General features: G+C 37.4%; 3 protein-coding genes across 4 annotated transcripts in view; 2 read left to right on the top strand and 1 right to left on the bottom strand.

Annotated features, from left to right (window-relative positions):
• Positions 1-2,995, top strand: part of cers3b (ceramide synthase 3b) — a 5,237-nt gene extending 2,242 nt beyond the window's left edge. Inside the window, exons 5-11 of the mRNA XM_057348739.1 lie at positions 1-55; positions 495-545; positions 757-849; positions 1,614-1,742; positions 2,374-2,480; positions 2,558-2,711; positions 2,882-2,995. The exon at positions 1-55 is cut by the window's left edge and continues 3 nt beyond it. Coding sequence (XP_057204722.1) covers positions 1-55; positions 495-545; positions 757-849; positions 1,614-1,742; positions 2,374-2,480; positions 2,558-2,711; positions 2,882-2,992 — 700 coding nt within the window. The 3' untranslated portion in view covers positions 2,993-2,995. The remainder of the gene's footprint in view (positions 56-494; positions 546-756; positions 850-1,613; positions 1,743-2,373; positions 2,481-2,557; positions 2,712-2,881) is intronic.
• A 23-nt stretch (positions 2,996-3,018) lies between these two features.
• Positions 3,019-8,844, bottom strand: caps2 (calcyphosine 2). 2 transcript variants are annotated; one of them, XM_057348738.1, is made up of 16 exons: positions 8,686-8,844; positions 8,558-8,598; positions 8,432-8,477; positions 8,205-8,294; positions 7,807-8,010; positions 7,618-7,685; positions 7,426-7,515; positions 6,997-7,071; positions 6,406-6,501; positions 6,196-6,274; positions 5,998-6,113; positions 5,831-5,907; positions 5,247-5,398; positions 5,008-5,127; positions 4,798-4,894; positions 3,019-4,212 (listed from the first exon to the last, which is right to left on the bottom strand). In XM_057348738.1, the coding sequence occupies exons 1-16, from the start codon at positions 8,731-8,733 to the stop codon at positions 4,049-4,051; spliced, it is 1,563 nt and encodes a 520-aa protein (XP_057204721.1). In that variant the 5' UTR covers positions 8,734-8,844; the 3' UTR covers positions 3,019-4,048. The 2 variants fall into 2 exon arrangements, with proteins under 2 accessions (XP_057204721.1, XP_057204720.1); XM_057348737.1 differs by having other exon boundaries at positions 7,426-7,685; positions 8,686-8,843.
• A 415-nt stretch (positions 8,845-9,259) lies between these two features.
• glipr1b (GLI pathogenesis-related 1b) lies at positions 9,260-11,837 on the top strand. Its single transcript, XM_057348357.1, has 5 exons — positions 9,260-9,657; positions 10,262-10,501; positions 10,584-10,699; positions 10,907-10,992; positions 11,135-11,837. The coding sequence occupies exons 1-5, from the start codon at positions 9,484-9,486 to the stop codon at positions 11,257-11,259; spliced, it is 741 nt and encodes a 246-aa protein (XP_057204340.1). The 5' UTR covers positions 9,260-9,483; the 3' UTR covers positions 11,260-11,837.
• The last annotated feature ends 2,307 nt before the right edge of the window (positions 11,838-14,144 follow it).

The raw sequence follows: 14,144 nt of genomic DNA, 5'->3' as shown, positions 1-14,144 counted from the left end.
GCGGTTTGCATTTTATCTGTTGTCATCGATTGGAGGCGTACTGGCTCTTCACGATGTGAGTGGTTTTGTTCTGACCCGAGACTCTTTTTGAACCTCTAAATGACCTCCACACAGCTGAGTATATGTGTGTTGAAGCACATGCAGAGATTCTCAGGAGAGACCTTGAATCAGCATGTTTTTGTGAGACATGCCTGAGGGGTAAATTAGTAACATTTCCCCACCTGTGAACAACTCCCGCTCTTAAAGAAAGATCTATTAACAAGAACAATAACAGGCATGAACAGGCCTACACACACACATACTCATACTCATTTGCAAGGACAAGCACCACTATTGCTCATGCATAGGGTTATACAGTACATATTTTTAAAATTCAACTCAAGAATCCTGGCCAATGACAAATTGACAGGAGTGCGGTTCTTTGCTAAACCTAATGTTGTTATTTAGTAAATGAAAAAATCATTTATTTATTATTGTATTGGTTTGTGCAATAGAAACCTTGGTTTTACGACCTACGAGAAGTGTGGGCAGGATATCCAAAACAAGTAAGTGTGACTTTTTATTACAATAATTAACAAGAGCAACTTTCTTATTGTGCTTTAAGAGCAAGAAAGTGCACATGTATGTTGAAGAGCATGTGTGTGAGAGGCTGAAAACCAGATTTAATATTTGCATGCAGTTCTGGGAGTTTGTGTTTTTTATGACAGGCGTGTTTGCTTTGTATGTGTCTCTGTATGTGTGTGTGTGTCTATACAGTCGCTGCTGGATTCTCAGTACTGGTATTACATCATTGAGATGAGTTTTTATGGATCTTTACTATTCAGTGTGGCTGCAGACATAAAACGTAAGGTAATGATGAGCTACTGTAAATTATCAGTCTTTACATCAGTTTACATACCGTGATACTGTTATTACACATGCGATTAGATCCACGCTATATCTGCTAGCCTGTTATTAATGTCATAAATGAGTTAGCAAGTTACTTTACAAGTAATAACATGTCAATATAATGCAAACAATGCATTGAGCAGGTGTTAAAGTGACAGTTAACCCAAAAATAAAACTTTTGCCATCATTAACTCACCCTCAGATTGTTCCAAACCTGTATACATTTCTTTGTATTGCTAAACACAGAGGAAGATACTTGGAAAAATGACAGAACCCAGCAGATCTCGTCCCCCATTTACTGCCATAGTAGGGAAAATAAATACTATGGGAGTCAATGGGGGACCAGATCTGTTCGGTTACTGACATTATTTCAAATATCTTCCTTTGTGTTTAGCAGAAGAAAGAAATTTATACAGATTTGAAACAATCTGAGGGTGACTAAATGATGACAGAATTTTTGGGTGAACTATCCCTTTCAAATGTTTAATAAATGCAATTACTTTGACTATTGTTACTAGCATTTAATCCATATGCAAAAGTAATAAATTGGCGCTTTGTGTAAGAAATATAGAAAATGAAAAAGATATCGGATGTGGATATGCTTTTAAAGGAATTGCCTGACTTTCCCTTAGTTAAGTCAATTATTGTTTTGGCTTTATATAACTTGTCATACCTCAACAGATACTGTAAGTATATTCAGGTTTATGAATCTCTCTCTCTCTCAGGACTTTAAGGAGCAGTTGGTCCATCACTGGGCGACTTTAACTCTACTGTGCTTCTCCTGGTGTGCCAACTACATCCGCATTGGCACGCTGGTCATGCTCGTGCACGACACATCTGATGTCTTACTTGAGGTGAGGACAGACTATGAAGGAAAGAGACAGATTAAAAAAAAAGATGAGCCTATCATCATAAGACATCACAATGTCACAAGCTCAGACACCAAAGTCTACATCAAAAATATGAACTCAAACATTTGTACATTACAGTACAAGTCTAAACAGTAGTATTTAGAACCTTGGGGAAATGAACCATGGTTTTGCACTATTATCGTAAAAGCGTAGTTTTCTTTTTTGGTGGATTTGCATTGATTTTGCATAGTTTTACTACTAATATCATGGTCAACCTATGGCGACTGTAGCGAGACGATGTTTAGGGTAAATACAACAGTTAAACTATAGTTACATTTTTAATCTTAAAAGCCATAATTTAATTTACAATAAGGGCTCTGCAACAACATTAACAAAATTCGAATGACACGGGTTGATCTTGAAAAAATGTAAACAACTTAAATGTGAGTTAAAAGTTCCCTGAGCTACAGTATGAAAAAATCCTTTATCTATTTACATAATTTTATATATACTGTATATAATTTTATGTATTATTTATTGATATCTTTATTTTTTTGTGGTCCTTCAGAGTGGGTTGAGTTATTATATTGTGAGTTATTTTGTATCGAGTTATTGTTGTTTCTCTGTATGTCAGTGTGCCAAGATGTTCAACTACGCCGGATGGGAGATTACCTGCAACAGTGTCTTTGTGGTTTTTGCTCTGGTCTTTATGGTAACCAGACTCATCATCTTTCCATTCTGGTAAGTTTGTGACAGAGGTAGGCTAACTGTGTTGGAGACTTTAATTGGGAGTTTAATCTTGTGTCTGTGTTGTGCAGGCTGATTCACTGTACGTGGGTGTCTCCTCTGGACCAGTTTGAACCCTTTTTCGGATATTATTTTTTTAACGTAATGCTGGTGGTGCTGCTGTTATTGCACGTGTTTTGGGCCTCTCTGATTCTTCGCATGGTCAAAAAGTTCCTCTTCGGAAATGTTAGTGAACAACACCCCTCAAACACCATTCATATCCATCTGTTTTTTTACATTTACATTCATTGGTTACAAAGACAGTAATCCATTTAATCAGCATTACTAGAAACTTCTTACTAAGAACCTTTGTGCATCAATAAAAAATGTCATAAATTCTCTCTCTTTCTGTTTAGCTAAAGGGTGATGAGAGAAGTGATGAGGAAGAGGATGAGGAGGGCTCTGAGGAACAACACACACACACGCATTCTAATGGATCTGTGACAAGATTATCCAATGGTCATTGACACATTTAGAGACATTTCATACATACAGACACAAATAACCTTTTTAATGCCATGCATACATTTATGTCCATATTGGACACATAATTCATCTGTGAATTTTCATTTTTGCATCGCCTTTCATTGAGGTGTTAATATGTACAAATGCTGTTGTAACTCAATAAAAGCAATTCAATTCAATTTTATCTATATAGCGCTTTTCATAATGTGCATTGTTCCAAAGCAGCTTTACAGGAGAAAATAAGAAAAACTGAAAAACACAAAAAAGGTAAAACACAGCACAGTGCATGGTGTTTATAGAACAAGCAAGATTATTATAGTAAATAATATCTAATAAATGCAGTCTCCCGGTGGTTTATTTAGCATATTTTGCATTAAGTGAAAGCTTGGCTGAAAAGATGTGTCTTTAATCTAGATTTAAATTGGGAGTGTGTCTGACCCTGGAATAGTATCGGGAAGGCTATTCCAGAGTTTAGGTGCTACGTATGAGAAAGCTCCGCCCCCTTCGGTGGATTTAGTTATTCTAGGTGTTATCAAAAGTCTGGAGTTTTGAGATCTTAGAGAGCGTGATGGGTTGTAATGTGATAGAAGCTCTGTTAAGTAGGTAAGGGCTAAACCGTTTAAGGCTTTATAAGTGATTAAAAGAACTTTAAAGTCAATACGATACTTAATGGGTAACCAGTGAAGGGTTGATAACATTGGGGTTATGTGATGGTATTTTCTGGACCTGGTTAGAACTCTGGCAGCTGCATTCTGAACTAGCAACAAATCAAATGATATCCCAGACTTCAAGTAAATCTTCATAACATACTTATGCATATCTGCACACAAAAACATAAATTAATACATTAAGTTAGCACGTGACAGTCAAAACGGTATTTTAAATAATCTATATACTATTAAATAGTTTTCATATAAAGTTCACTAGCTTCCTATATACAGATGTTACATTGTTGCAGTATGTACAGTACAGTAAATCATAGCATGTTACTTGTATTTAAAATTGTACTTGTCGTTCAAAATCGATAAACTAGACTGGGATATGAATGTAACACACTCTCAGATACCCCACATAGATCTCAGATTATTGATGTATTCTTCATCATCAGGGATTTCAATACTCAGACCGTCATAATAGTCCTCAAACTCTGCATAGGACACGCTTTTGTTGACCTCTCCTGCTTGCTTTATGAAGGCCCAGAAGTCAGCGTTTGGATCCACTTCTGTCGACGATTCAATATAAAAATTATAACATAAACATAAATCATCTGTGTAGCCCATGTTGTGATGTTGCTTTTATGCATTAGGCGCACTCCGTTACATTGGTAAGCCTTACAATAAGGTTGAATTTGTACACATTATTTATGAAAGAGAATCTTTTTTTACAGCATTTATTCATCTAATAATGTTAATGTATTAATCTAATGTCCTTTACCACATAATATACTGTACTGTACTCACATAAACTGCTTAACGTATTGTAAACTAACATGGAATTGCAATAATCATTAGTATATATATATATATACATTAAGATAAATCTATATGAATAAATGCTGTAAAATTACTGTTCATTGTTATTTAATAATACCTAATGTAAGGTTTAAATGCTAACAAATTGAACCATTGAAAAGTGTTACTGATGAATTAAATATGGTCTGTACTGAGTTTATTTTTTAAATTACACATAGATACCACATATTTAAGACTACTCAATGATTGTCGTACAAGATAGATAATCATTCAATAAATACTATTACAATACCTAACTGCCTATGAACAAGAAACAAAATGATCAATTGGCTCACCGTGTGTTGTGTACGAGTCTTGTTTGCCTCTATAGAATTTTTCAACATCACTCATGGATATGCAGCCAGTTTTATTTGGGTCAAGCTTTACATAAACCTAAAAAAACAAAGGGAGACATACATTCAATACAGCAGTAAATTTACAGAATTGAGACTCAAGTGCTCAACGGCGCTCTCTGGAGGACAACAGCTGTCAAATGCGTCTCTCACCTTCAGGAACAAGGCCTTTCTGTTCTCGCTCATCTCCCCGGTAACGGCACGCATCACATCGGCGGGGTGCACCCGCCCCTCAGCACACCGACTCACAATCCTCCACACCGCCTCGAAGTCCTGATACACACGCAGAACACAATAACGTAACCACGTAGCATGCTGATCTAATGTTCAACATGCCTGGTGTTTGTGCATGGACTTTGCATGCAAATTTGTTTTTATTTTGTTCTCTGCACCTGTTGAGTGAGACACAGACGGTCCATGAGTGATTTTCTGAGAAGCTCTTTTTGTAGAACACTATCTGCCTTTGAATCCAAGTTCTGCAGATGTCTCCCTAGGTGGATCAAGGTTTGGACCGCACGTCCCCTCAGCCTATCACGCACCACATCTGCAAAACATCCACCAATCAGGGCGCTTAATTCCAAGTATAAATTCCATGGTAATCTATTAATTTACCTAGCAAGATCAATGTACGAATGGCTTTGATTTTCTGTTCTTCACACATTAAACCAGGATGTATTGTAAGCTACAAAAAAACCTAACCTTTTTGACAGGTGTGTTTGTGCATTTTCATGTGTTTGACTGAATGTGTGTTGTCAGTTGCCAACTCGATCTTCCACAATCGTAGAGTGACTTGTAAACGTGCGTTTATTTATTTGATGCTCACTGCCGGCTGCACTTTGTCAACCCTCAGTTTAGCCCAGTAAATGCCAATAAAAGTCCCAATGGATTTTTACGCCCATCTGTTTTGACTCCAAAACCTCTACGTAAATGAAACTGAAAATGGGCCAGTGGGAAAGAACGTGTGTTATGTATTAACCTTGAATTGCCTTCAGGGTGTTTCTTTCATTGATTTCCTCTTCAGAGAGATGAAACAGGCTTTCCCCATACTGGAATCTGTACAAAGAAAAACTTGCTTACACTTCACTTGCTCGTCTGTGTGCGTGCGTGCGTGCGTGCGTGTGTGTGTGCATGTGTGGTACATACAGCAGGGCTCTCTTGGCCGTCTCATCCACATCAGTAACTTTGAGAGATATGCGTGGCTGCTGTCTCAGGCTGTGGGGGAGGTGTGGGCCGTCTGTACAGAAGTGAAGCTCGGCACCCTGGGTGATGTAGGCAGAGTGTTAATGAGGTAATATTGTGTGTGTGTGTGTGTGTGCGTGACAGATGATGAGTGTGTTGAACCTGCGAGATGTCCTGCAGGCTGTACGGTCTCCCTCTGTTCTGATACACCCCACGAGCGATAAAGGGCAGAGCGTTCCATCTGAAAATATATTAAAACAAAACTAGCTATTATGCATCCAAACCATACACACTGTAAATGTTTCTGACAAATATTTGTGTGCGCATGTGTTTGTGTTGCATTTGTGTACATGCAAAACAACACAGACTGACCTGTTTTTACCGAAATTTCTGTACTCGTACACTGTCAGCGTTTGGTCACAGGTGAAGAAGAAACCGATCAGCTCTCGACACGCTTCACGTCCACACCTGTAAACCAAACACACACTGTAAAACTTTGCTGTAGTTTTGCAGCAGGTTTGCCAGTAATTTACTGTAGATTTAACAAAAACTTACCTAGTTCTTATATTTTCTTTCATTAAACAAGACTGGGTTACTTTTCTTGTTATGTAAATGTATCGTAATTTATGAAGTTTTAAATATTTTTACTAGAAAACAGAACAAAAATGCTCAGGAAGAATGTTATTTTTGCAATGTAATTACAGTAATGAGACCAATCTCTTCTAGCTCATTTTGAATCTCAAAAGTCAAAGTGTTTTACTTTTGATTGAAGTAAAGTTTAACTCAAATTATAAGCAGTACTAATAGGAAAATATTAAGTAGAAATCCAATCTACAGTAAGTTACTGGCAAAACTGCTGCAAAATTACAGCAAAGTCTTTCAGCGCACGTGCCACAGATAATAAAGCAAATATGGCTAAATCTCCATTACAATATGATAAAACTAACCAATAGTTGAGACTACCTTGATAAAATCCTGGCGTTAAAGCGGACCTTGTTGGACAGGAGGTTCTCTGTTAAAGATGTCTGGGTTTTTACTCTAAAGGCACAACAAAGAAATCTACAGTAAATATCAAAAATAACAAAAAAGAAAGCATAAGTGTGCACGGAAACAAAAGAATGCATTTTTTAAACATTATTAACAAAGTTTACCCATTTCTTTGTTATTTGGTGTGTTTATCATCTGACATGCAACAGAAATATTATTATCACATCTTCTCAATAAGCCTCACGATTTGACAAGTCACTAATTATGAATAAAAATACAAAATTGATAATGTCCCTTTAACAATCCTCTTGTTGTGGGGATTGAACCACTATGACCTTCTCCAAATCCATGAGTATGAGACAGAGAGAGTTTCATATATGAGTCATGTATGTGGGCGGGTTTTACTTAGTGTGGTGAAGAGTTCTCGTGTAGCGTGGTGGGACGCTCGTGGGACTGACAGACACAGCATTCTGTTCCGGATCGCTAATGACAGCCCTGCGTGAGCATTGAACAACTCTCACCATGTTATTACTCACCAAAGATACAGACAGAGAGAGAGAGAGAGAGAGAGAGAGAGAGAGAGAGAGCGAGATTGACCTCGACAGCTGATCCACCATAACCTGCTCTATTACTGCCTGTAGTTTCCTCTCCTCCGTAAGCCCCTCCTACACACAAATATATCAGCCAACCATATGTACAATTCTTCTGGAGCGTAACAAACACAGACGAACAGAAAACACATGATTGGTTGTGTATAAGTCAATACAAGCTTAAAACTGAACTTACTGCATCCCTCATCTTCTTGTTGGGTCGTACAGTGTTGGACGGGTTATAGCTGGGTTGTGCTGGGGTTTCAGAGGTCAAGTCGGGTGGATCTGTGTTTGATTTATGGGTGTACAGTGGACTTCTCTGTGTCGGGACCCTGCTGCTCAGCTGTAGTGATTCTCCATGATCCACCAGATTCTTTTCTTTTATATTGGTCTCAAAACACTGGAGGAAAACACACAAGACTCTTCTGTAGTGAAGTGTTGAGATTGTGGTGTAGTGTGGTAGTACATGCGATGTATGTTTGAATCACTTACCCACGTGCACCACATCCTCTTTTTACTTTGATTTCTACTTTCAACCACTAACAAACACCCAGAAATGAAAGACTGCTTATTTTTATAGCTTTGAATGGGTACCTGATTTGAGTTTGTGAGGGCAGGAGAGCCCCAGCTAAAAGCTGATACATCTCTTGAGACAGCAGCATCCTTGGGAATGATGGCAAGATACTGTCAAACAAGACAACCAGCAGTTTGAAACCTATCCTAAGTTTACATTAAATACAGTTCATTTTTCTAATTAAGTAAAAAGGTGAACATCATACAAATGTACACAAATGTTATAATTTTTAGGCCTTGTTTCCCACCTCGTTCAATGCGTCTTGTAGCGTATCTAACTGCAGCACTGGGACTCTGTTACAAAATAATATACAATGTGACATATACGATCATCTTTTGCCTGCAGCTTATCGTTTTTATTTCTCTAAACTTACTCTGCTGGCCTTGGCCCGCGACGTGCTTCTGTATTCTTGGGCTTCAGAAAACAATAAACATACAAATTATTAATAACATCATTGTTCTGATAAATGCCATGGTCGGTTATTACAAAAAGCGCACTTACCTGGCGCGGACTTTGTTGTATAGGTAAAGTCTTGTTATTTGCGCTCATGATGAATAAAATGGATAAATATTTATTAAAATTAACAGGTCTAAAGACGATTTTTACTTCCGCCCCTTTGTTGCTATGGTGAAATCAAACACGGTGAGTCTCAGAAAGCGCGTCACTCTTGTCATCACGCAAGGTTTCTGGGTAATGCAGTCAACAATGCTGGACAGATGGAAAAACACACAAGATTCTGTAAAAACTGTATATGAAAGACGTCATCATTATTTAAACTTTTTTTTAAGGAAATAAACAGTATAAAAATACTAGTATTTATTATGTGTATGGTCAAGTTTTAGATGAATAATTCTTGACATTTTATAAAAATTTTAAATAATTACATTTAAAGCCACTAAAACCTCTGTGTAAATTTTACATTTACCCTAAATGTAAATAGCCTATAGATATTTAATATACATCTATATTTTAATGTACAAATGTGCACATGATGCTTTTATTCTTCAGCTAAATATAGCAAAATTATGCAAATCACGATTTATTTTGCTTTTGGCGCCCAGTAAATATGCGGGTGAAGTGCGTGGTAGTTGGAGACAAAGAGCCACGCGCATCATATTTTTCGTGACATGGTGGGTGGTTCTGTTAAAGTCCTTTAAAAAGATACGGAGATACACAGACAGAGAGAACGGGAGTGGGCAAATCCACGGCACCATGACGCACGGGTCAGAGCATCTCCTTCAGTGATGCTCCATTGAATCATTTATCTACAGAAAACCAGTACTGCTCGAGACAGTTGCCATGGACTCTCTCGGCTGTCTTGTCTTACGGATATCGGTTCTTCTGTACGGCACTTGCGGGGTTCTTGCATTCATACCGGGAATAACGGAACCGGAGTTCATCCGCCGGTGTGTGCTGGCGCACAATGCGCACCGCTCGCGCGTCTCTCCACCTGCGGCCAGTTTGCACTCTATGGTAAGACAGGTGCTCTCAAGTCTCTGTTATTCTGCTGCCCTCTTTATGCATGGTGTAGTGAGGACTAATATTCGTTTCTCGGTTGTGTAACCAATAAAATAGGCTATGTATGTTGTCATATTTATTTGCGTAGTTATTGAAAGCAATCTGTTCTCGGTCTGCTTTCATCTTCTGTTTTTATCTTTTCAGGATTTCACAAATAAATTAAATTGTATTTAATCTGGCTTCTTTTGTGCTCTTTAGATATGCATCTATAAATATAGTAGAGATTCACCATGGTCTGCTACAAAACATGCCTCTTTGTTTTGTGCTCCAGATAAACAGATACAGTACAATAAATCGTTCTGGTTGTCATGGTAATAGAAAGAGCTTTTGTATGAGCAGTGTGTTTTTTGAGCTGCAAGGAATGGTTCCCTATTGTGTCTGTCTTGATCTGTATCAGATTTTTAAAATAGAGCAAAAGGAAGAGTCAACAGCATTGCAATATGAAATCACACAACTACACATCTTTTGTTGTTCTCAGGTTCATTCTCAAGTGAAACTGAATTGACACATTTACACCGATTGAAAAGATTAACTTTTGCTGTACTGGCGTTTTCCACAGTCATGGGACAATGAATTGGCCAAAGGAGCAAGGGACCGGGCGAGACACTGCAAGGCCTCTCACGCCCCTTCCATGGCACATTTCGGACACCCAATGTTCGGGTGGATGGGGGAGAACATCTGGTTAGGAGTTCCCTTTTCAACCTTCTCAGTGGAGAACGCCATACACAGATGGAATAAAGAGGGAGCATATTCTCTCAAAACAAACAACTGCTCGAGATTGTGTGGCCACCACGCACAGGTATACTTAAATTAAAATCTCTTACAGTTTATTTAAACTTCTGCTCATCAGTCTTATGTGTAATTTTTTTTATTTTTTTTAGTTAATGTGGTCTACGAACTTCAAGGTGGGCTGTGCTGTTAACGTGTGCACTAAAGGAATCGAAAACTTCTCCTCACATCCGGAATCCACCATTTTTGTCTGCAACTATGGCGATTCGTACGTTAGATTTACATTTGAATATTCTGTGACATTCTAGATGGGTAACAGGTTTATAGAGCAGATTGTGTGTCACAGAAATAGAAGAAATAGATAGTTGTTGACTTTGTTAAATATTGCATTGATACAGTAAAAGCAATATTTAGTTAAGAAGTATGTCCACTTGGTAAAATTTCATTAATGATATTCTAACATGTTCAAATGCAGGGGACAAGTTCATGGTGTGACTCCATATATACCAGGTGTGGCTTGCAGCGGTTGTGGCTCAGAGATCTGTCGAGACAACGTCTGCAGTAAGAACTTTTACAGTGTGCACGATATTGAGATGTTACAATAACACACAAAATATTGGTTCAAATATACAGTATACAGTCTTAAAAAGAAATATAACAATGCACTCAAACCTTAGATTTGACACAATGTTTCTCTTTGCAGGATATGATTGGTTCCCTGGTTGGGACTATGGCCCCACCTCTTCAGCCCAAAGTGTCTCCAATTGGCTGATGTATGTTGGACTACAAGGAGTTTGTTGGCTTCTTAACTTTTATGCAACACATTAATGTCATTCTGTTAACCTGTTCTGTTCCATTTCAAACTCCTCGTCAATTTTTATTTCTTCAATTAACATTGTCGAAAACAATAATAAAATGTGAAGAAAATTTCTCTATAGCAAATATATATATATATAAACTGTATATAAACACTGTTTGCTCACTGTGTACCACATTTATTTTAGTATCATACACAGTAGGTCTACACGTGCATTATTTAAAGACTCTTTCACGTAAGTACACTGTAAAAAATATTCCGTAAATTTTACGGTAAAAAACCGGCAGCTGTGGTTGCCAGAACTTTACCGTCAAAAGTACGGTTGCAACGTTATTGGTTTTACGGGATTGCACCCACTGTACCGTATATTTTACAGTTAATAATTTTCTTTTTTACGGTTCATAACTGTCTAATTTACTTGTTTATGCTGTTATAAAAACAGTTTATACCTGTCAAATTCCAGGATTTACATTGTATTAATTACGGTTCATAACCATCTTTTTTACAGTTCAGCACTTTCTAATTTAAAGGTTTACATTGTATTAATTACGGTTCATAACCATCTTTTTTACAGTTCAGCACTTTCTAATTTAAAGGTTTACATTGTATTAATTACGGTTCATAACCATCTTTTTTACAGTTCAGCACTGTCTAATTTAAAGGTTTACATTGTATTAATTACGGTTCATAACCATCTTTTTTACAGTTCAGCACTGTCTAATTTAAAGGTTTACATTGTATTAATTACGGTTCATAACCATCTTTTTTACAGTTCAGCACTTTCTAATTTAAAGGTTTACATTGTATTAATTACGGTTCATAACCATCTTTTTTACAGTTCAGCACTTTCTAATTTAAAGGTTTACATTGTATTAATTACGGTTCATAACCATCTTTTTTACAGTTCAGCACTGTCTAATTTAAAGGTTTATGTTGTAATAATTACAGTTAAACTCTATAATTATTTGCTAAACATTCAGATTTAACCTTTAAGAAACTATTAAAATTACTGTTAAACTAATTGATAAATATCTTACATTTGCAAACCTAAATCAAATCATCAAAACCCATCAAAATCTATAAAAGACAAAGACATCAGTGAGGTCCCAAGTATCTTTAATAAAGACTGGCAGGCATTTAAGACAAAATATTAGTGCATTTTTCTGTTCTCGTGTTTCAACTGGTATACAGTGGTTTAATTAAAATCGTTCAGTCCAGTCTACATTTAAAGTGATGCTTCACCCAAAAATGAAAATTCTGTCATCATTTACTCACTCTCTTGTCATGTCAAACCTGTACTGTATATATTTCTTTGTTCTGCTAAACACCAAGGAATTTATTTGTAAGAATGTCATTTACCAAACAGATCTCATCCCCCATTGACTCCCATAGTATTTTTTTCCCTACTATGGCAGTAAATGAGGGATAAGATCTGTTTGGTTACTGACATTCTTATAAATAGCTTCCTTTTTGTTTAACCGAACAAAAAATGTATACAGGTTTGGAAGAACCTGAGAGTGAGGAAATGACAGAATTTTCACTTTGGGGAGAACTATCCCTTTAAAGTGATACTTCATGCTTAAAATCAAAATTTCCCCATGTTTTACTTACCCTCACGGCATCCTAAGTGAATGTGACTTTCTTCTTGAAGAATAATGCAATCAAAGTAATAATACCACGTATTCTTTGACTTCCAAGCGGCAGAATGTGAGTGAATGGGGGGGATTTTTTGAAGCTCCAAAAAGTGCATCCATCGATGAAAGAAGAACGGCTCGACACGGCTCCGTGGTCTTAACAAAGGTCTTCTGAAGCGAATCAATGCGTTTGTTTAAGAGAAATATGCATATTGACAACGATATTAAGGATAATGTCTAACAGCCGCTGCAGGCGAAAGAGAGGCTTGTTTTTCCGTTAAATGATGGCGACGAAAGCTCCCGCCCAGAAGAGGCGGTGTTTATATTGGCGAAAAATGCTGTTCGTCACAGGAACTTACTTAGGGTGAAGACTCTGCGTCATTTGCCGGAGAAACAAGCCTCTCGCTCGCCTGCAGCGGATGTTGGACATTATCCTTTATAGCGTTGTCAATATGTATATTTCTCTTAAACAAACGCATGGATTCGCTTCAGAAGACCTTTGTTAAGACCACGGAGCCGTGTCGAGCCGCTCTTTGATCAATGGATGCACTTTTTGGAGATTTAAAAAATTGCCCCCCATTCACTCCCATTCTACTGCTTGGAAGTAAAAGGATACGTGGTATTATTACTCTGACTCCATTATTCCTCAAGAAGAAAGTTACATTCACTTAGGATGCCTTGAGGGTAAGTAAAACATGGGGAAAATTTGATTCAAGCCTGAAATAACCCTTTAAGAGATTAAAACTTGGAAACAGTCTGTAGGCCACCTTTACAAAGTCTCTCACCCCGAGTATAAACTTGGAAACAGTCTGCAGACCACCTTTACAAAGTCTCTCGCCATTCATGATCAGAAAGGTCAGCGATTAGGGTGAAGACTGGGAGTAGCTTTTTGTTTTTCTTTTCCACCTCCTTTATTCCCTTTCTCCGGATTGATGATGAAAAAAACACCTTGAAAAGAAAAAAAAAACATTTATAAGTCTGTAAATTAAGCTACACCGTAATGAATCTCCCCTCCTAAGTCTCTTTACATACCTTTGCAGGAATTCAAGCACTGACGCCAGTTCAGTAGGGTAGTTAATTTTGGAGCAGTAATAACTGCAGAACATTAGGCAAACAGCAGAGATGAAAGAAGTGATGTCATCATTCACAATCTTGCGGTCCACAGCTAGCATGAATCGGACAGCAGCATAGCAGGAGGGTCCTGTAGATACATTTCAATGCAATATACATAAATTTATGAACGTAAGATTATTGTGTATTTA

Source organism: Triplophysa rosa, linkage group LG12 (assembly GCF_024868665.1).
Source record: "Triplophysa rosa linkage group LG12, Trosa_1v2, whole genome shotgun sequence".
Taxonomy (NCBI): Eukaryota; Metazoa; Chordata; class Actinopteri; order Cypriniformes; family Nemacheilidae; genus Triplophysa; species Triplophysa rosa.
This window is presented reverse-complemented; position numbering and strand designations above follow the sequence as displayed.